The sequence below is a fragment of the Macaca mulatta genome, chromosome 18, assembly GCF_049350105.2.
Source record: "Macaca mulatta isolate MMU2019108-1 chromosome 18, T2T-MMU8v2.0, whole genome shotgun sequence".
Lineage (NCBI taxonomy): Eukaryota > Metazoa > Chordata > Mammalia > Primates > Cercopithecidae > Macaca > Macaca mulatta.
Genome location: NC_133423.1, coordinates 39,339,928 through 39,363,273, shown reverse-complemented (window position 1 = coordinate 39,363,273; position 23,346 = coordinate 39,339,928). Strand labels below are relative to the sequence as shown.

The 23,346-nt window shown below is 34.1% G+C and overlaps 1 protein-coding gene across 2 annotated transcripts in view; it reads left to right on the top strand.

The window, feature by feature from the left end:
- Positions 1-23,346, top strand: part of DCC (DCC netrin 1 receptor) — a 1,210,743-nt gene that overhangs the window by 561,712 nt on the left and 625,685 nt on the right. For both annotated transcript variants that reach the window (XM_028837901.2, XM_028837898.2), the window contains exons 3-5: positions 1,714-1,998; positions 19,493-19,643; positions 21,020-21,156. In XM_028837901.2, the coding sequence (XP_028693734.2) occupies positions 1,714-1,998; positions 19,493-19,643; positions 21,020-21,156 (573 nt within the window). The remainder of the gene's footprint in view (positions 1-1,713; positions 1,999-19,492; positions 19,644-21,019; positions 21,157-23,346) is intronic.

Below are 23,346 nucleotides of genomic sequence, written 5' to 3'. Positions count from 1 at the left end.
ATATTGCAGCTCTAGAATTGCAGGTCTATTTCTGTGGATATAGCTATAATGAGTGATATCCTTCAGCAGCTTGTACCTAACCCACATATAATTTTGATCTAGTTTTATATTTCATAGATTCAGTTATTTTGTGGTCCAAAAACTCTAATCCCTAAAAGAGATGTAAAATTTCACCTTCACTTAGGGAAGGAAAGTGAAATAGCATCTCTATAGCATTGCTTATTATCTCTCATATTAAATTATGATTTGACTCAGGTCATTTTATGTTTACCCTTTCGGTCACAGCAAAATTTTTATCAGGTTGTGAGGAAAATTAAGATCATGAAAATTAATAGACGCAAATTCAAACTAAGGGTAATTAAAACTGAACACAGTAGAATTTTGTTTACTAAAGATTAATGAGACAATCAAGCTTTCTTGACAAAATTTAAACCTGGACCTGGGGAATGTTGACTTAAATTTATAAAATAAAAATCACAGTAACATAAAATATGATTAGTAAAACTTGACATGAACCCCAGACTGATGAATGGATCAAAGTTTATTGTTACATGTCCATACAATTAAAACAATTCTGGAATGACTCAAATGAATATAGAAATATCAGAATTTAACTGGGATGAATAGCAAACATTAATAATAATTAAAATTTAGTTGAATTTTCTCTAAAAAATAAACTTGCCAGTGATCTTTCAATGATGGCATAATTGATACCAATAGATTTCTTTGTAATCATTTAAAAAAACGCAAGAATTTCACGGTCAAAATTTAGGATCACAAATAACCACTTATACATAAAAGGGAGTGCAAGATGGCAAGGTGAAAACATCTACGTCTCTCATGTACAATGTCATGGCAGAGAAGGCTTATTTCTCACTATGCTTATATTCGGTAATGGCCAGTTTCTTTTATTTTTTCCTTATATTCATTCATATGAATGCATTATTTTCACATGTTATTTCATATGAATATTGAAGTGACCATGTGAATTAGATGTTATCCCATTTCATGGTCCAAAGAAACAAGTTTCCAGAGTATTCATATAGAATAGGTGGCTCAACTAGTCTAGAAACACAAGCTATTCTAATTCCAGCTTTTAAATCTTTTTCACTACACCACAGCCATAGCTGGCAAATGTGGATGAACATTTACCGTAAGCAGTAAACCCTAAAAGACAGTCCTTTGTTACTATAATTGGTGGTTCCTGTCATCCCTCTTTCTTGAAGCTGCTGCAGGTATGCCATATGACCAGTCCTTCATGAATCTTCATGACTTCATAACCCTTTGTCCAAAGTAGGGTAACAGGAATTCTGTCCATAGGACCAGGATTCAGAAGAAGAAGTTTCTCTCTGTAGGACTGTCATCTAGAAACTGAACTCGAATGTGGAATTTCACTTCTCTGAGCCTCAATTTCCTTATCTATAAAATTAGGCTGCTCTTATCTACTTTGTTTATTTTACAGGGCTGTTTTATTTACCAATAAATAAGCTTCTAGAGATGAATGGCAACATCTTCATTACTTTTTAGCCTCTGAGAATACTGTGGTGCCAGACAGAAAATGTGGTAAAGTGTGAAGAGCAAATGAGATGATGTTTGAGAAAACAGCTTATAAAATATAATTTTCTATAAAGAATACAAAGTGTGATTATTTTTACTGGTGATTATTGTGCCTTTTTTGGAAGACTTACTCTTCCTTCTTTGTTTTTCTCCTAGGACCACTGAGGTTCCTTTCTCAGACAGAATCTGTCACAGCCTTCATGGGAGACACAGTGCTACTCAAGTGTGAAGTCACTGGGGAGCCCATGCCAACAATCCACTGGCAGAAGAACCAACAGGACCTGACTCCAATCCCAGGCGACTCCCGAGTGGTGGTCTTACCCTCTGGAGCACTGCAGATCAGCCGACTCCAACCAGGGGACATTGGAATTTACCGATGCTCAGCTCGAAATCCAGCCAGCTCAAGAACAGGAAATGAAGCAGAAGTCAGAATTTTATCAGGTATTGCAATGCTCTTTGTTGCCTTCAGAACGATATTCTCTGCAGTAAGTTGAAAAACAATTTTTTCTTTAACAGATATTTGTAATGGTCATAAGTTCTGTATTGTTCATTGTGTTTTGCTTTTCATCATTACTTGCTTGCTTGCCAAAGCATTCAATGAGGTTGTGCCAAAAGCTGTTCTTTTTTTTTTTTTTTTTTCATGTCTTGAAGTTTCTGGAAAAACAGGTATCTCTCGTTTATTCATTCAATTGTTCTATGACTATTTAGTGAGTGTTTCTTTGTGCAAGCCCCACTGGTAAGCATTTCTCACTTATTTTTTCATTTTCCTCTGATGACAGTCTAAGAGGTAGTTTTTATTCATTTCAAAGGAGGGAGGTGAAAACTTGCAACGTTAAGAACATTCCCTAAGTTAATATTGAACTATACATATAGGATATATATTATACATAGTTCAATATTAATCATATATAGTTCAATATTAAAATTAGGCTGATCTTACCTACTTTGTTAATTTTACAGGGCTGTTTTGTTTAGCAATAAATAAGCTCTAGAGATGAATGGCAACATCTTCATTACTTTTTAGCCTCTGAGCATACTGTAGTGCCAGACAGAATATGTGGTAAAGTGTGAAGAATTCTCTTTTGTATATTCTGTACTTCATTAGTCACAGGGATACTGACTTAAATGTATCAATAACCATTGGCAACACTTACATTTCATCTATCAGGCAATGACAGAAGCAAAGCTAGCATTTATTCCCTAGAATAAATTTCCTAGCTAGATACACATACATGCATCTATTTACATATCTATTACATACACAAAATTTTTAATATATGGTATATATCATATGTGATATATATCATACATATAGTATATATCATATATACATGATATAGAATATATAATTATCACATATTATATGTGACATATATCATATATATGATATATATATAGATATCATATATGTATGTATGTATATATGTATTTTAGACCAGGATCTTACTCTGTTGCCCAGGCTGAATGCAGTGGTGTGATCACAGCTCACTGCTGCCTCAACTTCCCAGGTTCAGGTGCTCCTCCCACCTCAGTCTCAGTAGCTGGGACAACAGACTTGTGGCACCACACCCGGCTAATTTTTTGTATTTTTTTGTGAAGAAGAGGTTTCACCCCATTGCCCAAGCTGGTCTCAAACTCCTGGGCTCCAACAATCTGCCTGCCTAGGCCTCCCAAATTGCTGGGATTACAGGCATGAGCCGCTGCGCCCACACTGAACACTCGTTTACTTGTCCATTCACACGCTTATTTCTGAGAAGCATGGTGCTAAGTACTAGGAATATGGCAGTGACTAAAACTGTCCCAGAGCCTGGCTCATTAGAGTTCTGGGTGGATGCACACATGTAAGTAATTATAATAGGGTGTGATTGATATGATGGTAAAAAAAAAAAGTCATTTCTCTCCAACTCTTATTTTACTTTCTGTTCTCTGGCAAATCTCTAAGATACTGGCCTCATTTTGTGATTCTAAATAGTCAGGGTTGAATTGGATGTTCCCTAAGATCTCTTCTCTTCCAATAACCTCTACTGTAGTATACTCATGTAATGCCTAGTTTCTCTTTTAGCCAAACTTGTAAGACTGACTTAGATGCTCTTCTGAGAATCACAAAAAAGGCACACACTTGAGAAAGTGGAACTGACTACATCTCAAAGCATGGATGTTGGCTTCCGTCTCCATGCTGTTAACCATGTATAGTTATCACAAGTACTTCAGCTATGCAGAGAGTAGCATTCCTGTAATTCTAAGAGCAAATTGGCAATTCAATTGGAAGTTTCCAGGTGCTTTAATGAGGACATCTCTAAAACCTCTCTTTTGTATATTCTGTACTCCATTAGTCACAGGGATACTGACTTAAATGTGTCAATAAACACTGGCAACACTTACATTTCATCCGCTAGGCAATGACAGAAGCAAAACTAGCATTTATTCCCAAAACATACATGCATCTATTTATGTATCCATTACATACACAAAGTTTTAAATATTTATATTCACATATTATTAATAATGCATCTGTTGAGTATACCAGATAGGAAGCCAAGGTAAGCTGCATAGAAAATTGGCAAGAATATGTTTATCTGAATATGACAGGAAAGTCTGTTTTCCAGTGGTATTAAGGAATCAAGTTGAACTAATGAAATATTAAATTAGAAATGCAAAGTTTTAAAAGACACAGAGACATAATAAATCCCCATTTACCTTTCTTTGTTCGCCTTGCAACAGCCATTTGCATTGTAAACCATGGAGATTTATTTAAAGCCAAATTTTGCTTTGTTAATTTGCCTAAAATAGAGACTATGTTGTACTTTTGAGATGTGTGAGCATTTCTTAGCCGAATTGAAACTGATATTTTTGTAAATGCATCACATCAAATGAAGATTTTTATCTAAATTCTATGAATTCAATTATAAACTTTAGAAAAAATTATGAGCTAAGATAGTACATGAACGTGTGCACACATGCATGCGTGCACACACACAAGTTATTGTTATACTTGGCTAAGCCTGTCTCGTAGGCTAGCTGTCAAATAAAGAACTTGCTAAAGGAGAATGCGTTTAACACATCCTCAAGTTTACAAGTTGGTGTAGAGGTCAAATTCACAGATGCACAGTAAGTACGAGATTGAGAGCATGAATGAGTGAGTGAATGAATGAATGGCAAATCTCTGCTTCTCTTAGTTGCCACTTAGGGTTCTCTCATTTTAAAAATCATGCTAATCGTTTCTGAATCAATTTCCACTCTCTCTAAGTACCGATGTGAGGCAGTAATAAATTACAGATATAATACATATGTGTGTATATGTGTGTATACATGTTAATACATACACGCACCTATACAAACATCATATTAGCATGACTTAGGACTATTAAACATGGTACCAGAATGGTTAGAACTTTTGAAAGGTTTGTTTTTTTCTGGAGTCACTAAATTACCATGTTGACTGATGAAGTAATTTATATCTTGCTTTAGTTTGAGACATAGCTGTTAATGAGAAATTTGGCAACTTTCCCCAACATTCATTTTTACCATAGTTCATAAGAAGTGTTTGAATTTATGTGTATGTGGTTATAGTTATATAATTCTAAATAATATTTAATATACTTACTTAAGTCTGTGTGAAACTTATTTCAGGTTGCCTCTTTTATATAGAAGGTGTCTTTTATCACGAAGTAACTGAGGTCTATTAAATTCAGAGTTTAACAAACAGTAGTTTTAAAGTGCTATCTTTCAGCAACCAGTTTCACTTTATTCATTAAATAAATACTTTATTCAATTAACTTTTGAATGAATCTTATATACCTGGCATCCTGCTGGTTGCTAGGAATGAAATGTTGGAATACCATGCCCTACAAAAGCTTATAGTCCAATGGGGGAAATAGACAAAGCAAGTAGGCTGTGTTGTGAAAGAAGAAAACACAGAGCCACCACTACCCTCAAAAGAGCCATATCAACAAGTACTAGCTAGGTAAAGAGAAGTATACACCATGGGAAAAGAGCACCATGCACAAAGCATAAAGAAAATAGAGATCAAAACCTTTTCAGGCGAACTGTATACCTTCTGACTGGCTCATAGGCAGGAAGCAATAAAGGGGAAGAAGCTGGAAGGAAGGGAATTAAATGGTAAGGAGGATGAGATGGAAAGATCCAGAAATGATGTTTGATTTGGTCCTGGAAACATATCACAAGAGGCTTATGGGTGAGGGGATAGAATCCAGGCTCTGATAAAAAAGCTGGTTAGTAGAACTTTTCATTGAGACCGGAAGTAGGAGAGTAGTGTTATTGTGTTTAAAACAGATTTTTTTAGAAGATATTTTCCCATAAAGTTTTATCTCTTCCAGATTAAAATAATTATGTCATTAAAGGTATGAAAATTAGTACCTAGTTTCATTTGTTGGTTAATGTTTTAAGACAAATTAAATTTTGGCTTTTGGAAATTATACATGTGTAACAGAATCAGTAATACATTGTTCTAAAGCATTTTTTAAAATATCAATAACAAAACACTAAGTCAGAGTTGAGATGTTTTACAATATCTGATTGTGTGTAATGGCGAACATGTGATGAATGGAAGCAGCCATTGTGGTTGTCAAGTTCACTTTGTTCATGTCACATCATGTCTGAATGCCAAGCAGGAGATTGAATTGCAGAATTATAAATCTGCTTTGGGCACTAGATTGACTACAATTACTGGCCTATACAATGGAATTCTTATTTTAGTTTGCTTAATGGCCTAATTGAATTGATCAATTGGTAATTCAATCTATTGTTTGTTTAACTACAATTAGATGACTCTGAGCCCTGTATAGACCTGAACTAAATATTTATCTAAATAGAGACATTGGCTTTTAAAGAAATAAGTTGGACTAAAATATATATGATTTTTCTCTATTTTTGTTGAAATAAATATTAGCAGAAACCATTCTAAAATCCATCTTATTTGAAAGGAAAATCCTGTCTGAAAGGAAAACAAATAGTTTTAGATTTTTCTTCATCACTAAGAATTTATTCCTCAATGGTACATTAAACTTTTTAGTTTTGCTAAATATTACTTATATTTCAAAACTAATCTATTTTCTATAAAATAGGTTGTAGTTACAGAAAATAGATCCCATTTCTATGGAATAATGATCTGTATAACAAAGAGGACACTTTCTTCACTTTTAAAATTTATCATCAAGCCAGATGGTTAATTCATGTAGCCCTATGACTAACATAAGGCAGAGAAGGGCAAATTCAGGTACTCAAATCTAGTTCCAAATGAACATAGACAAGGAACTAGTTGGGAAATTCAGAAGATTTTTATAGATTATTATCTTATAGATCATAAGGGAAGAACTGTCTGTACAGTGATTCCAGTAGATGATAAAACCAGAATGAGAAGTTGAGCTCACTTATGGAGATCCTGGAACCTCATGCCTAGGAATTTAGAATTGATTCAATTAACTTTGTTGATGATTGGGCATCACTGAAGGTTTTTGAGCAATGAATATACTGACATAAACATACACCCAAAAAACAAAAGGAAGTGAACAGCCCATTAGGTTAACGCATTACCTGATATTTTTGTCTCATATTTAACGTTTTTTGTGCATTGTAGGATTTTCACATAGTGTGTTTTCTTTATAAGAATCTAGTTTGAATAAAACTTTCTCCTATACCAGGGTATAAAAAGGGTGCACTTAGCCTTTCATAATTTAAGATGGATAAAATGCTTTCTTGTGCTCCTCTCATATATACCAGAAAAAAAAATGAAGTATATGATCATATTGTATGTAAGCCAGGTGAAGTCCATGTTTTCTAGATATATCAGATTTAATTCAGATGGCATGAAAAGGTCTGCATATGGACACTCACAATCCATTTTCCATGGATTCTGCTCACATTGACTTAACATTGAACAATTAATAAATATTAAAAATTCCCGACTTGAACTACTGTTATAGTAAGTGGTTAGTATCATGGGGTCTGACACAGATTAAGTACAAATCTTTGTTTCACCACCTGGTAATTGTACAATTTAGGGCATGTTACTTAATCTGAATCTTTATTTATTTATCTTATAAAATGTAGCAAGTAATATCACATATTTCATAGGGTGGTTGTGAGACTTGAGTTTGACAAGGCAAGTACAGTGCCTGGAACTTCAAAGTCCTCAGTAGCTTAGCATTTTAGAGTTTCCAGTTTTAAATAAATCGATTTTCATGTCAAGATTATTTCTCTGGTAATAAATTACCTGACTTTGGATTCTGGGTCTCATAAGTATTAATTTGTCTACTGGTAGTTCATTACACATGCTTTAGGCTATTTATCTGTAGTCCTGGTACATTTCTGCATTTTATTTTCACATCTAAGAGAAGTCAGAGTTTCCTGAACCTTCTTCCTCTCTAGTAACTTATTGCTACATGATTTTACGTTTCTTTACCTCTCCAGTAGCATTATTTTCCTTTGCTGTATGATGTGGTACAAGAGGAACTGGTTTAGAAATAGGAGTCAGGAGATAAATAAGCTTGATAGTATTTGATCTTCATTACTGGTGAACAATTCTAATCCTCTCAAACCGTTAGTTTCCTTATCTGTTAAGAGAAGGAATCAGCCTTTTCAAATCTTTTCACTACAAAGGATCTAATTTATTATTTCATTCCACATTCACCCTCAACTCTGCCTTTACAATCCTAGAGTTGAACAATTTGGGTCTGCAAGATGAAATCTAATCCTTAAAAGCCACAAGGCCATCCTATAACACAATAATTAATAAAAAAATAGTTTTAAGTCAGTTTATGCTGTCACACAAATCACACCAAAAGAAGACAGGATACCTTTTACTGTGTACAACTAAGTTCCACGTCATTCTGAGACCCTCTCCACACCGGATGATAACTTGAGCCTGCTACTCCTTACTCTAGGCAGAGCACAGGAGTAAGCTGACAACCGTGTTGTAGTGGATTTAGTTATAGTAGATCAGGTCAGTTAACCATTGTGCGATAATCAAGGTAACCAGTCTTTCACATGGAGCTGGTGACATTCCTTTCAGATGTAACAAAGCCTCATATGTTGATAAGCCTAAACTGACTTACTGTGGATACATAGACCATTTCTGTTTGATTCTGAATTGAAACATAATTCTTTCTTTCCCAGTGCTCTTTGGGTGGATATCAGCAAGGCTTAGGATTCCAAGCTGAACATTTAAAAACTTGGGGACTGATTACATTTTTCTAGTCATGTCTGTCATTCTAAAATTGTGATCTTCCCCTCAGCAAATCTACCAGTTTTTTTTTCTATTTTTATTATTGACCTTGAGTGATGTTAGATATGGGTTATATTATATTCTCTTAGCTACTATTTCCTGGTAAGTTACTATTTCCCGTAAGTTCAAAAGCAAAAACAATGTATTTGAGATTATCCTCCACGTAGAGGAATGAATATGTCTTGGAAAGGAGAGAACCTTTTTTTTCCCCCCAAGAGTCTAATGAGGACAAAATATGGTCATTTCTGCATTTACTTATGAATGTGACATTTAACAGCCCTATAGATGGGTCATCTTAAGGGTGAGGCAATCATCCGTGACTCTCACATGAACAAGAAAGCCTCCCTGAGGGTGTGTAGAAGCCAAACTTGTAACCCATGAAGCAAAAGTCACAAAAAAAAAATAGTGAAAAGACCTGTAGAGCTTGCTTCCTTTTCTGGCCTCATTTGCCATCAATTTATTCCTGGAACATAAAAAAAAGATAAATTTAGTCATAAATTATGGGCACACTTTTATTGATTCAACACTGGCAAAATGGGAAATAATCCAAATGCTTTGGTTCATGATCAAACAACAAGAGTCAAAATCACAAACCCATTGCTTTTCTGGAAAGTTTTTCATGCTGCTTTATGCATATATCTATACATTATGAAGATTTTTGGATTCTCCAAACTAACTTTGACACATCATAATGGCAACATTTGTTTTCTGGGATTCTACTGTCAGCTGCAAAATTAAAAAAAAAAAATCTAAAAATAAAAAAAAAATCACTTCCTTCAGACTTGCTACAAAATGAATCTGATAGACTCAAAATTTGCTGTGAGACACAAGGGGTAGAAGCCATACGCCAGTGATAAGAATAGATGCTCTCCTTTCTTCCGCCAGACTCTAACTAGAAATAGCAATATGTATGTGTACATGGAGAAAGAAAGAGGAAATATGAACAGATGTAGGGATATTTACAGAGAGGGAATGTCATTTTTAGTACTGAATTGGTGTAAATGAGGAAGGAAAATAATAGAATCCTAGAGTGGTGAATAATAGCTCCAGAGAAATGACTCCTTTCTCCCTCCATGTTCAAAGCTTCTTGGCTTACAGCCAGATGGAGGTTTTCATTTTTTTATTAAATAAATTCTGATTCCTGTGATCAGTTTGGATTTGGCTGGCTTTTCAGTAAAGAATATTCTAAATACAGAGTTAGAAGGAGTTTCATGGAATTTTTCACTCAGAGCACATATTAGAGTACCTACTGGTGTTTGAAGGCTCACGGTACCTGCTGAATTTTCTAAAACAGAGCTAGATGGGGGATGGCGAAGCAGCCAGCAGGTGAACAGTAGGTTAGCTTGAAATTGAGGATGCAGACAGAGCAAACCAGCTCTCTGAAGTTAAATTAATTTGTAACTCTTATGCCTGGGAAGAAATCAAAGAGAATACACCACAGTAGCCTGCAGTGCCCTTTCATTTCCATTTGGAAATGTGTTTGATATTCCATGGAGGCAGGAATTTAATAAAGAAAACCAAGGAGTACACAATGAGCAAAAAAAGGCTTTTGCATTCAGAAAGCATAAAAATTAAAAGCAACTACTGGTTATTTGAGGAAGACAGTTATTAAGTTGTGAAAACTGGTATTGTTTTTCTTGCCAGCGTAGATGTCGGCAGTCCACAATTTAATTTCTCTATGTCTCAGTTATTCTTTAGATTCAGCGCCATAAATTTGGTGTTGAGGTTCCTAAATAATTGTTTAGAGAAATGGCCCTGTTAAAGGAAAGCTGTAGACATCACTGCATGAGCATAAATTCTAGTTTACTCAGGATAGTTTTAATCACACCCAGTGTCCTAAAATATTTGTAAGGAGTGTTTTTTTAGACTCTAAGAAGCATCGCAGGTTGGATAATTCATATGACCAACCAAGTCGTCTACCATGAGGGGAAGATAAAATTTTGTGGCCCCAAAGGCATTTGGGAAACTCTGTGAATATGGACAGTGAAATATGCCTCTCAGTAGGTCACACACACTCAAATAATTTGACCATTGTAATGTTTTAACCTTTTTTTAAAAAAAATTCTTTTAAAAGGATATATTATCTTCCTTTAATACATCTTCCCTTCTTTAGGGCATGGGGCCTGATGAGAGCTAACTTTTTGTTTCTGAATATATTAAGTATAAGTAAATATGTCAGGTTATATGATCCATGATGCTATTGGACTTTTAACAAACTATTGCTGAAATATAGTAATTGAACATATTTATTTTTTGCACTACTCAAATGCAAAATAAGAGGGGCAGGAGAGGTAGAAAAGAGGAAGGAAGAAAAAGGGGACAGAAAGGGGGAAAAAGAAGAAATATATTTAATTTATCAATTTCTATTTGAAAGATATAAAACTATTTCTATGTTGAAGGAAAATGGGCTTCTTGAGTATTTCAGAAACATGATTATTTTATGAGACTGTGTCTGCATTTGTTCTCAAAGTATGATAGGTACCTAGAACTTCGAAATTTCTTGAGATGCTTTCAGGGGATCTGCAAGGTCAAAAATTATTTTCATAATACTAATATATCTTTTGAGTTTTTTTTTTTTTTACCATGTTGGCTTAAGAATGTCCGTGATAGAGCAGTGAAAATTATTAATTGTATTGTCTCGATCCTTAAAGTACATATCTTTTTAGTATTCCAAATATCAAAATAGGAAAATACATACACAAAACTAAAAGTATAATGGGTTTTGCATGGTAAACACTTCTGAGATAATTTGAGTTTCAAGTTGAATTAGCTACCTTTTTTTTTTTTTTCCTTTATGAAACACCATTTTTACTTGAAAGGACAGTCAATAGAAAAACTTGCTATTGAGACTTGGGTACTTGTTACACATTTCTCATAAATGAACAAAGTGAGCTAGCTACTTCAAGGAAAATTATATTTACTGCCAAGAATGAAATTCAAGTTTCTAAGTTAGAAATTTGCAAAACATGTATCTGCCACTGGGAGCTTGACAGCTTTCCAACATTCAAGCACCTTTCTGATGGGATTGGTGGTGAGAGTAGCAAATGAAATTTTTTGCTACTCTATAAATGTGTCAACATTTGGAAGCTGTGTCTAATACAATGTACCAATCCAAATAACCAGTGATTGATGTGACAAAATCATGCATGGGTAAAAGATCTATTCAAAATACCAGCTAGATCAGTAGATTTTTACATAACATAGGACAAAACATTTATCAATATGGCGCCAGATTTCACATTACAACTAATTTTCAAGATGCTGCTTATTGAGTTTTGTTAATGTTCAAGGATATCTCTACAATTATGTGAAAAGGCTATCAAAATACACCTCCCTTTCCCAAGTACATATTTATTTGAGGCCAGATTGCTTCTATGTAATTCAACAAAAACAACAGAACAATGTGAATGCAGAAAGTATTTTTAAATTAAACCAATAATTTTTAAGATTTATAAAAATGGAAAGAACTACCACTATACTCAATATTTTTGTTTTGGCAAATATAGTTTTTTTTAAAAAAATGTTATTGGATAAAAATAAATATTTAGTAGACTGGGCATAGCGGCTCATGCCTATAATCCCAGCACTTTGAGAGGCTGAGGTGGGCAGATTGCTTGAGCTCAAGAGTTTGAGACCAGCCTGGGCACCCTGTCTCTACGGGGGAAAAAAAAAATCCAAACAAAAATGACTGGGCATGGTTGCATGTGCCTGTAGTCCCAGCTATTCGGGAGACTGAGGTGGAAGATGGCTCGAGCCAGGGAGGTGGAGGTTGCAGCAAGCCGAGATCATGCCACTGCACTCCAGCCAGGGCAACAGAAAGAGACAGACCCTGTTTCAAAAAGAATAAATATTTAATAAATATTTTAAAAGTCTGTTTTGATTTTTAGTATGGAACGTATTTTTTGCTATATCCTATATAACCAAAAGCTAAAGGACTTCAAGGGGATAATAATTTTCAAAAGTACAAAAGTTCCTAAGACCCAACAGTTTGAGATTCACTGTCTGCATCGTTGTTCTTTGTTGTAATGATTGTAGACTGATCATCCTCAACCCGGATAACAGATTAAGCTAAAGTAGGCCAATATTTCTATTTAGGAAAAAGTGAAGAGGAAAGAGAGAAAGGAAAGAATAGCAAAGGCAACATATTGCCATAGGGTGGTTCCACACTTTAATGCAATCTGTGTAGTCTGAGATCAGTATCACTGTAATGACTGTTTTCTCTTTCTTTATTTCCATACCACCCTCTTGCTGTCTGGGAGGATTAGCTGTACTGCCACCAGGATAACAAACAGACCAGTTCAAAGAATCAGGTCAATATTTTCTCCCCAACAGGAAAATGCTAAACTGGGCTTGAGATCAAGCAAAGCATTACTGCTTTTAATAAATTTAGAAAAGTAGTTGCATAATTTTGTACATTTACATTCATGAGTGTCACATTAAAGAGGTATGCTTTTGTAGATTTTAATACCAAAATTTGACAATAGAAAAAATCCTTCCTTTCTGCTGGCTTGACTGTAAAGCTCTTGTCAAATATGCTTTCTAGGACCCACACTTATATTTTTCTCTTAGTTTTATTTTAAAATATGTCATAGATACATACAAATAAATGAAATCTATGGATACCTTAGAGAATAAAAAGGAAAATGACCACATAAGGGTCAACCAATTTATGAAATAGAACATTACAAATTTGCATTCTGATACCCTCTCCTGTAATTGAACTATGTTCATTAATTCACTGGAAAAGTCTTTATATTCTATTAGATGCATAACTGCATTTGGATATGAATAGTGGTTCCCATATAATGAGAACACAAACGATTTTTAATCAGTAATTACTGATTTCATCATGGTTCCATTAAAATCGATTTAGTCAACAAGACTCACAACCTAGAATTTTAAGTTCACATCTCCCAGGACTTTTTAATCTATTCCTATGGAGCTTAGAGGAAAAGCTCTCATTTACTTTTATATATGTGTCTTGAATGTTAGTCTTTAACTTTTATAATTGTTTGCTGCTGGTACAATTTCTCTACACTTTGCAACACTAGAGTTTAAGATAACTCTGTACTCTGAGAATACTACATGTTATTTAAAAGCCTTTAGAAAATACATAAGAATCCAAAGATGAAAAAACCACCCATAATTCCATCACACAATGTTAACCTTGAAAATTGCATCTTTTTCCTCTTCATTTAAAAATACAAATATACTTTCTTAATCCTACTCTCTAAAACTCATATTGTAAATAAAAGAAAAAATAAGGCAGGTATCAAGTTTAATAATGTTTCTGTAGAACATTCCAGCAGTGCAAAAACAGAAACTAAAAATCAAACTGAAATAACAAAAACAGTTGCTTGGTATTTTAAGTTTCTGAGATCTTGTTTTGTTTTCATTTTTATGAATATACTTCAGTTATTTTTTGCAGCATAAGAAACTACAAAGTTTAGTGACTCAAAACAGTAATGATTTATGATTTCTTATGATTCTGTAGTTTATATGAACAGTTTCTCTGCCAGTTTCACTTTGCCTCACTTATGTGCATTTGGCTGAGAGAGAGGTTTCAAGATGGCCTCACTCACATGCCTGACAGCTAGTGCTGGCTGTTGACTGAGGGCCTCCGTTATGCTCCATGTGACTTTCTATCTTCCATTTGGCTAGACTAACATGGTAGTGTGAAGAGAGAGCAATGGCAAAAGCTGTAAGGCCTTTTGAGACCTTGGCTGCAGAGCTCATGCAGTGTAGCTTTCACCACAATCTACCAGTCAAAGCAAGATATGAGGTCAGGCCTGACTTACAAAAAGAGTAAAAATCCTCCCTTCTGGATTAGAGAATATTAAAACATTAATTGATCATTCATCTAGCACGATGTTGTAAAATACATGAACTACTTACTATTAATGAAAAATTATATTACTTTTTGGGGGAACTTTCTTAGTGTTAGAACTTATTAAATGATACAAAGAAATACCTTGGGGAAATAAAATCATGTTTTTCTGTCAAAAGCTGACATTTTCATATAATGAATGTCACAAATTCCAATGCCTATGAAGCCACAATGGTAACAAACGTCACTGAAATGAGCCAAGTCAAGATTGGAGTAATCTGCACTATACATGCTCCATCTGAAAATGGAAAAGTAGGTGGTTCTTTTTTGGCTGTATAAGCCCGTGATGCTTAGATCACTGATATTTTAAAACAAAGATTAACTATTGGTAAGTAATTTTCTTAATTTAAACAAAATGAATCTAAAAGTTTCATGCAAAGACAAAAGACCCAGAATAGTGAGCACAATACTGAATAAGAAGAACAAAGTTGAAGGGTGGACACTACCTGATTTCAAGACTTACTATAACATTACAACAGTTGAGATAGTGTGATATTGGCAAAATAATAGATCAATGGAATAGAGAACTCCCCAGAATAGACCCAGACAAATACAGTCAGTTGATCGTTGAGCAAAATCAAGTCAGTGGGAAAAAAAATTGCCTTTTGAACAAGTGGTGCTGGAACAATTGAATGTCCATATAAAAAAAAAAAAAAAAAAAAAAGAATCCAGACATACCTTTCACAAAGATTAACTCAAAGTGAACTGTAAACCTAAATACAAACACAAAACTATAAAACTTCTAGAAGATAATGTAGGAAAAATATAGGTAAGCAAATTTGGCAATGCATTTCTATATATAACAACTAAATAATAACCCATGAAAGGAGAAGTTGGTAAGTTGGACCTTATTAAAATTAAAAACGTATCTTCTACAAAAGACACTGTTAAAAGAACCCACAGATTGAAAAAACAACCCACAGATTGAAAACAATTTTGCAAAACACACTTCTGATCAAGGACTTCAATCTGACACAAACAACAAATTATTAAAACTCAATGATAAGGAAAGAAATCAATTTAAAAATAGATAAAAAATCTGAACAGACACCTCATCAAGGAAGATACAAAAATGGAAAGTAAACATAAAAATATGTGTAACATCATATGTCCATTGGGGAATTGCAAGTTAAAACATCTATTATATGCCATTACACATGTATTCGAATGGCTAAAATTAAAAAAAATGGCAATAGCAAATGCTGACAAGGATGTAGAACTGTTTTTGCTGGTGGCAATGAAAAATTGAACAGCACTTTAGAGGACAGTTTGGCAGTTTCTCACAAAGCTAAACAGTTTTACCATACAATCTAGCACTTGCACTCCAAGGTATTTACTCAATTGAGTTGAAAATGTGTGTCCTGATAAAAATGTACGCTTGAATGTTTATAGCAGGTTTGTTTATAATCACCAAAAACTTGAAGCCACCAAGGTGTATCCTTCAAAAGATGAGTAGATAAACTCTGGTACATCTATACAATGGAATATTATCCAGCAATAAATATAAGCAACCTATCAAGCCACAGAAACGCATGAAAGAATCTTAAATGTATATTGTTATGTGAAAAAAGCCAGTCTGAAAAGGCTATGTACTTTATGATTCTAGTGATACGACATCGTGGAAAAGGTACAACTATAGAAATAGTAAAATGATCAGTGGTTGCCTGGAGTTTGGTAGGGATGGCAGGGGTGGGATGAATAGGTGAAGCTCAGGGATTTTTAGGATGCTGAGATTATTTCAAATGATATGACATGCATTTGTCAAGCCCATAGAATTATGAAAAGTAAAGGACAAACCAGAATGGCAGCTATGGACTTCAGTTAATGATAATATATTAATATTGGTTCATGAATTGTAACAAATATAACACACTAGTGTAAGATGTTTATAATAGGAGAAACTGCATTGCAAGTGATGGGGACCTGATATATGACAATTCTCTGAACTATCTATCTGTTCAACTGTTTAGTAAATAAAAATTTTTAAATAAAATATTAAATAACCATTTTGTGTTGCATGATTTTGTTTTCTGATGAAGTAAAATAGTTTGAGTAGAAAATGTCAGCTGGACATGGTGGCTCACACCTGTAATCCCAGCACTTTGGGAGGCCAAGGCGGGCAGATCACCTGAGATGAGGAGTTCGAGACCAGCCTGGCCAACATGGTGAAACTCCATCTCTACTAAAAATACCAAAGTGAGCCAGGTATGGTGGAGCATGCCTGTTATTCCAGCTATTTGAGAGGCTGAGGCAGGAGAATCACTTGAACCCAGGAGGTGGAAGTTGCAGTGAGCTGAGATGGCACCACTACACTCCAGCCTGGGTGACAGAGAGGCTCCATCTCAAAATAAATAAATAAATAAATAAATAAATAAATAAATAAATAAGGAAAAAGTGTCTCTTCCATGGGTTAATTAGTAGCATTGTTGATAGGTACCAGGTAATTTTTATTTAAGCTAGAAGATTAAGTAGATCTTGATGTTTTTCACAGGGGATATTGTAAAACTATATTGTGTAGTATAAGTTGTAGAAACATTTCTACTGAGGAGCAGGTGGTGAAAGTAAAATATTAAAATGCAAAGGCCTCTAATATCAAGACAACTATCTGTAAATACAAATTTTGGGAACTTTCCTGTTCAGGAAATTTATCGATAAGCTGTATTGTCTTTCAAACCATATTTGAGAGATTTGAAAAGTCACTTTGAAGAAAGGAAATGGAGCATACCATCAGCAATTTTCAAAAGTTCTGAGATATTTTTCTACAATATTGATATAATAAAGATGAACCTATTTGGAAAATGCTCTCAATATTTTCATTGTGAAGAGTATTTATTTTTGTTGCTGGAACAACCAGAAGCAAATGTGGGAAGACTGAGAAAGTGTGAAATTTTCTCTCTCCACACAAAGAATACTTTAGGTAACAATTACTGTCCCAACTACTAGCTTGAGAATAGGTGTCTTTTATTATCCTGTGATTCACCTTGTGATTCACCTGTGCGGAGTTGGGTCAGGCTGATGAAAACTAAGGATAATGTCAAATGTGTCCTACGTCCCCTCCCACTTTATATCCTCTCTGATCACCAGCAGCTCATGCTATGACTCCATTGGGTCTATCCTCCCTCAGCGATTCTCCTCACCCCAATCCTAGTTCAAAAGATTTCGTTGCCTCATTTTCTTTGCATCCAGATTTTGCTTTGATTCTGCAAAATGACAGATTACAGGATAATCCCACTGAATGAATTAGGTTGAAGATGGCTTCAATTAAGCCTTCCTCAGGAGATGTGGATTTTAATGGGTACTTGAAAACACAGTATCTTGTCTCAAATAAACTTTGAGTGACATGATTTTAGTCCACAGGTCTGGTCAGAGGACACTGCCATGGGTAGAATACCCTCCTCTAAGGACTGGTGTTGGTGTGTCCCCAGGCATTATTAGTAGAGCTTATATAGAAGGGGAAATAGAAGCTCTTAACTTTCAGCAAGCCTACCTGAGCATTGCATTCTGGGCTTAGAACTTTGTGAATTTTTCCTGTATTCCACCTGATACAATCTTAGCAACTTTGGATGAAATGTATTTAAGGATTTAATCAAAAGAGTTCCTAGGTTGCATAAACACTGTTTCAGTTATCTACTAGTGAAAGTGAATAATGTTCCATATATAGAACTAGTAAATGCATCAGATGAAGTAGAAGGGTGCAGAGCCCTTCACTGACCCAGGGTCTCAGCTCTAGGGGCAAACTCTTTCAAATGTTGTGAAAATTAAAAATAAACAAGCCAGGCAGTTAGATTAGTTATAAAATAAACCAACTCAAGTTATACAAATGTAAATTCCTTTTCTAAGAAAGCAGTTATTTTCTTTATTATTTTTTTTTCATTTCCGCTGTATTTAATTGGTGGAAGCAAGTAACAACAAGAAGTAGGGAGAAAGAGTTCACCTCTTTACAGATGGAATTGCAAAATTACAAAGACCATGGATATAGGGATGGATGAATAATTGGACCATTTCCTTACTTGGATTCTATTACATTTTGCTTAACCTCTTTGTAGTACGAAACTTTTCATTCTTTCCTCAAATCTGTCTTTCCTGCATCTTTAAGAATTACCATTTCCTAGGTATCTTCTTATATTTCTAGCCTGCTTTTTGCAATGTCCTTACGTGGGTTTGTTTGTTCTTTAAATATATATTTTTCTCTAATTCATTATTTGGCTTTTATCTCTTATAACTGAGCATATTTACCCCATGATTGTGCCATCTTTTTCTATCCCCTTGCTTCAGGCTCAGAAAGCAGTTATTTTCTCAGCACCTGTGTATTCTAATCCTCAGTACCTGTATGCTATTTAACACAATTTGAATATATCAGATTCTAATCTATTTGCTTCTCTTATTTTCCGAGCCACAGAAGCAATAAACAATGTAGAAGAAAATAGAATAGATATTGGTGGTAGGCAAACTGAACATATCAAAAAGTTTTGGATAATAACATTTAGAAAAGCTATTGACATTTTTCTATTCTCCAATGCCGATAAGTAAACAAGGCCTGCTTACTTATAGGTAACCTCAGATACATGAATAGCCTCAAGCTGATGCCCTATATCATGACATCATCTACAGCTAAGAATATTTCAATACCATAATCCTATAAACTTGGGATGAAAAAAACTGTTTTAGGAGTTTGTAAATTTCATTGACATCTTTCCATTTTTCTTTCTTCATCTTTTGTCTGGTTAGGAAAAAAAATCAAAGTATACCATTTATCTTTGCAATGTTTTTCATACATTACGTGATACTGTTTTTTCCTCTCATAGATCCAGGACTGCACAGACAGCTGTATTTTCTGCAAAGACCATCCAATGTAGTAGCCATTGAAGGAAAAGATGCTGTCCTGGAATGTTGTGTTTCTGGCTATCCTCCGCCAAGTTTTACCTGGTTACGAGGCAAGGAAGTCATCCAACTCAGGTATTTCACATTTAAGACTTTTTTTGTACTGTGTACTTTTGTATTAGTATATGCTGCTATTTATATTTCTCTAATTTGATATAAGTACCTACAGTATTAGGGTTTTTCATAATAATTGAATATTTTTCCACATTTGTTGGCATGATACAGTATATGAAAGACAGCCACTGGGATGAGAAGATGAGGAAAAGATCAAAATCCATGAGATCAATTCTGAAAGGAAACTGAGAAAGTCAGGGTTGCCTCTGAGATGGTCCTGCCCAAAGAATCTTCAGCAGAGAAATTTTGGTGGATTCCATTATAAGAAAGTGGTATATAGCGAGGTTTGATCCTTAATATTCTGTGTCACACACAAAAGATGACTACATGAAGTGATGGATATGATCATCAGTTCAATTGTGATAATCATTTCACAATGTACACATATTCCAAAACATTACAGTCTACACTGTTATTATATGCAAGTTTTATTTGTCAATTTCACTTCAATAAAACTAAGGAGAAAAATAAAACTAAATTTTTCTGAGTTCAAATATGTAGCATGTCTTTACAGAGTTTCAGCAATTTTTTTTGAACTTCAACTATATTGCTCATATTTCGAGCTCTAACAAATATTTAAGGGAAGAGAGGAGAACTTGGCTGGCTTTGAATTGCTGGAACATTAATATAGGTACAGTTAGAAAGTAAACTCTCAATAGAATGGAATACTTAGTCCTTCTGATGAAATGGATCTTACTTAATTTCACTGATTTTTGAGGACTGGTATTCTCCTTTTTAACATACTTATTTTTAAAGAAAAGGTAAGTCCATCAATCATGAATTAATCTTTAAATTTCATTTACCTTAAATATTTAGATAACAACAAGGCATGGTGTTTGATATTACAATATTTTTGAGAACATTAGAATACACAGGAAATCCAGTTACAGTTTCAGCACATCAAGGTGTGTTCTCTGGGTATAGCCAAGCACTCTTCGTGCAATAGCAAATATGATTTTGCACAAAGATCACTAAATTGGATTTCAGGGCACAGGACGTTGATTTTTCACTCCAGAGGACCGCTTCTCTAGACCTTGAGGTTCTCAAATCCAAAATGAGAGATTAGGACTAGATTATCAGTTTTTAGCACTAAAGCTACTTCTAAGTTTAATCTGCTTCATTTGTTTGATCACTACACACAATCTTCCAATGGGAGTAGTTTACCTTGAGTGAATTTTTTTTTGATAAATAAGTGAGACTTTAATCAAGCCCCTATGATACAGAGTTTCTTTCCAGTGTCTTAGTTTGAGCTTTGGTGGAGGCCATTTAAAGCTCTGAGTATCTTGCTTAATATATACATGTGTTAATTTACTCTTTACCTACCCTATGTCTTGCAGGTCTAAAAAGTATTCTTTATTGGGTGGGAGCAACTTGCTTATCTCCAACGTGACAGATGATGACAGTGGAATGTATACCTGTGTTGTCACATATAAAAATGAGAATATTAGTGCCTCTGCAGAGCTCACAGTCTTGGGTAAGTTAGTGGCTGGAGATGAGTTTATATTGTACCTTTCAAAATATATCACCGTGACATTTTAAATGCTCATCGCTGAATTGATTCCTATGTTTATTAGTGTGAAATTGCAAAGTCCCAATACTCCACACATGTCCTTGCTCTGCTCTGATTAATTGCATAGGGGTTATATGCAATGTTTGAATATTTATTTATTAGTTAAAATCCAGATATGTTATGCTTTAATCTAATTATTCCAGTGATACGGCTGAAAAATACCAAAAATTATTAATGGCAGATGTGTTGAATAATAAATATGGTATTCCAAAATATCTGGGAAAATAAATGAAGAAAAAAATGAGAGAAATTGTACAAAATATTTATTCTTGAGGGAAAAAGGCAGATTTTATTTGAGATGACAGGGTTTCTGACATTAAATTCAGTATGTTGGTAAGATTGTTTTATTAACATGGGAATACTGTGAGTGTTATGTTGAAAGTGAACCATTAAAATCAAGTATATGTAAGGAAAAGTTGCATAGCAAGAATATAATTTAAAGAGATTTAAGGATCATTGAGGGGTTCATTATATTCCAAAAGGCAGGATTACCCATGTGTCATTGCAAACGAATAATTTTTATACATGGTAGATATTCAAACAAACACTTATTTTTATCATTTACTCCAGATTTATTTTAACCAGTTTTATTTGAATTATGTAGTTTGGAGAAGGTGCCTTAACATTTGGATTTAAGTTGCTTTTCTTCTGTAACAACAACCAAACATTGACTCTTAGGAATTTTTCCTCTGGAATAAATCTTTTTGCCTTTTAAAGAATCCAAGAAAAATCAAAGTCTATTTAAAAGTTATTAAGTAAAAATGAAAATATATCATATGCTAATTATATCTGCTAACATATACCATGATATTATTCCATCCATTTTGCTTTTTGTCTTCAAAGGTTATTCAGAAAACACTTTCATATGTGGGCACAGTAATAATGTATATCATAGGTTAGGTAATGAAGTTGCTTGTTCTTTGATCAAACCATAAACATTAAACTAGGAATGGGCAAAAGACTTAAACTCTGGATTTAGAGGTAATATTATACTAACTAAAATATTAGCTGCCTTTAAAATGGCACAATTTAATTCAATCATATTTTAGTGAAACAAAGAAAATAGAGAACTTTCACATTTGTAGTGTCAAAATACAGTAACACAAATGGTTATGATGGAAATTGTATTACTGATCATAAGGCAGATTTGGTTATGGAATACGCTAGAATTTACACTCATCATAGGTAAACCTTTATTTGCAAAAGCATGAGGTCAAATTTTTCTTCAAATTAATGCACATTATTTTGACATGTAATGCTTCATTGATATCTAAGATAAGCATACGCAAATACTGATTTCTGAGGATAAACTAAATTAGCCTAAACACACACACACACACACACACACGCACATATATATGTATTGGCACACATGTGTGCACTCATACTGGCATTTTTTCTTTGTGAATTGTGTAAATTAGAAAACAATTAGATGCTGTTTGATACACAATCCAAAGATGTACAAGAAAATATTTAATAATTTTTTCCACTGCAGGCAGTGCATTTCTATACCACTGAAGTGAATACTTTCGGTCTCTTGGAAAGTTTTATTCCATAAATTTTTCATGTTTCATTGGTGCACATATGCCCACATAAAGTTTGGTAGTGACATGACACTTAGATGCTTCTTTGGTTTTTCCTTAGGCCAGGTGGTTAGTCTCTGTTACAATACCTCTAGTGAACCTTGACCAGTGTTATGTAAAGAAATTTTCAATATAAAAATATTGAAAATAAGCATCCAAAAAATGCTCAACATTACTTGTCATTAGAGAAATGCAAATGAAAACCAGAATGAGAACCACCGTCTCACACCAGTCAGAATGTCCATTACTAAAAGGTCAAAAAAATAACAGATATTGGCAAGGTTGTGGAGAAAAGAGAGAATGTTTATACACTGCTTGTGGGAATGTGAGTTAGTTCAGCCATTGTGGAAAGCAGTATGGTGATTCCTCAAAGAACTTAAAACAGAATTACTATTTTACCCAATGATCCTATTATTAGGTATATACCCAAGGGAATGTAAATCATTCTACCATAAAGATATATACACGCGTATGTTCATTGCAGCACTATTCACAATAGCGAAGATATGAA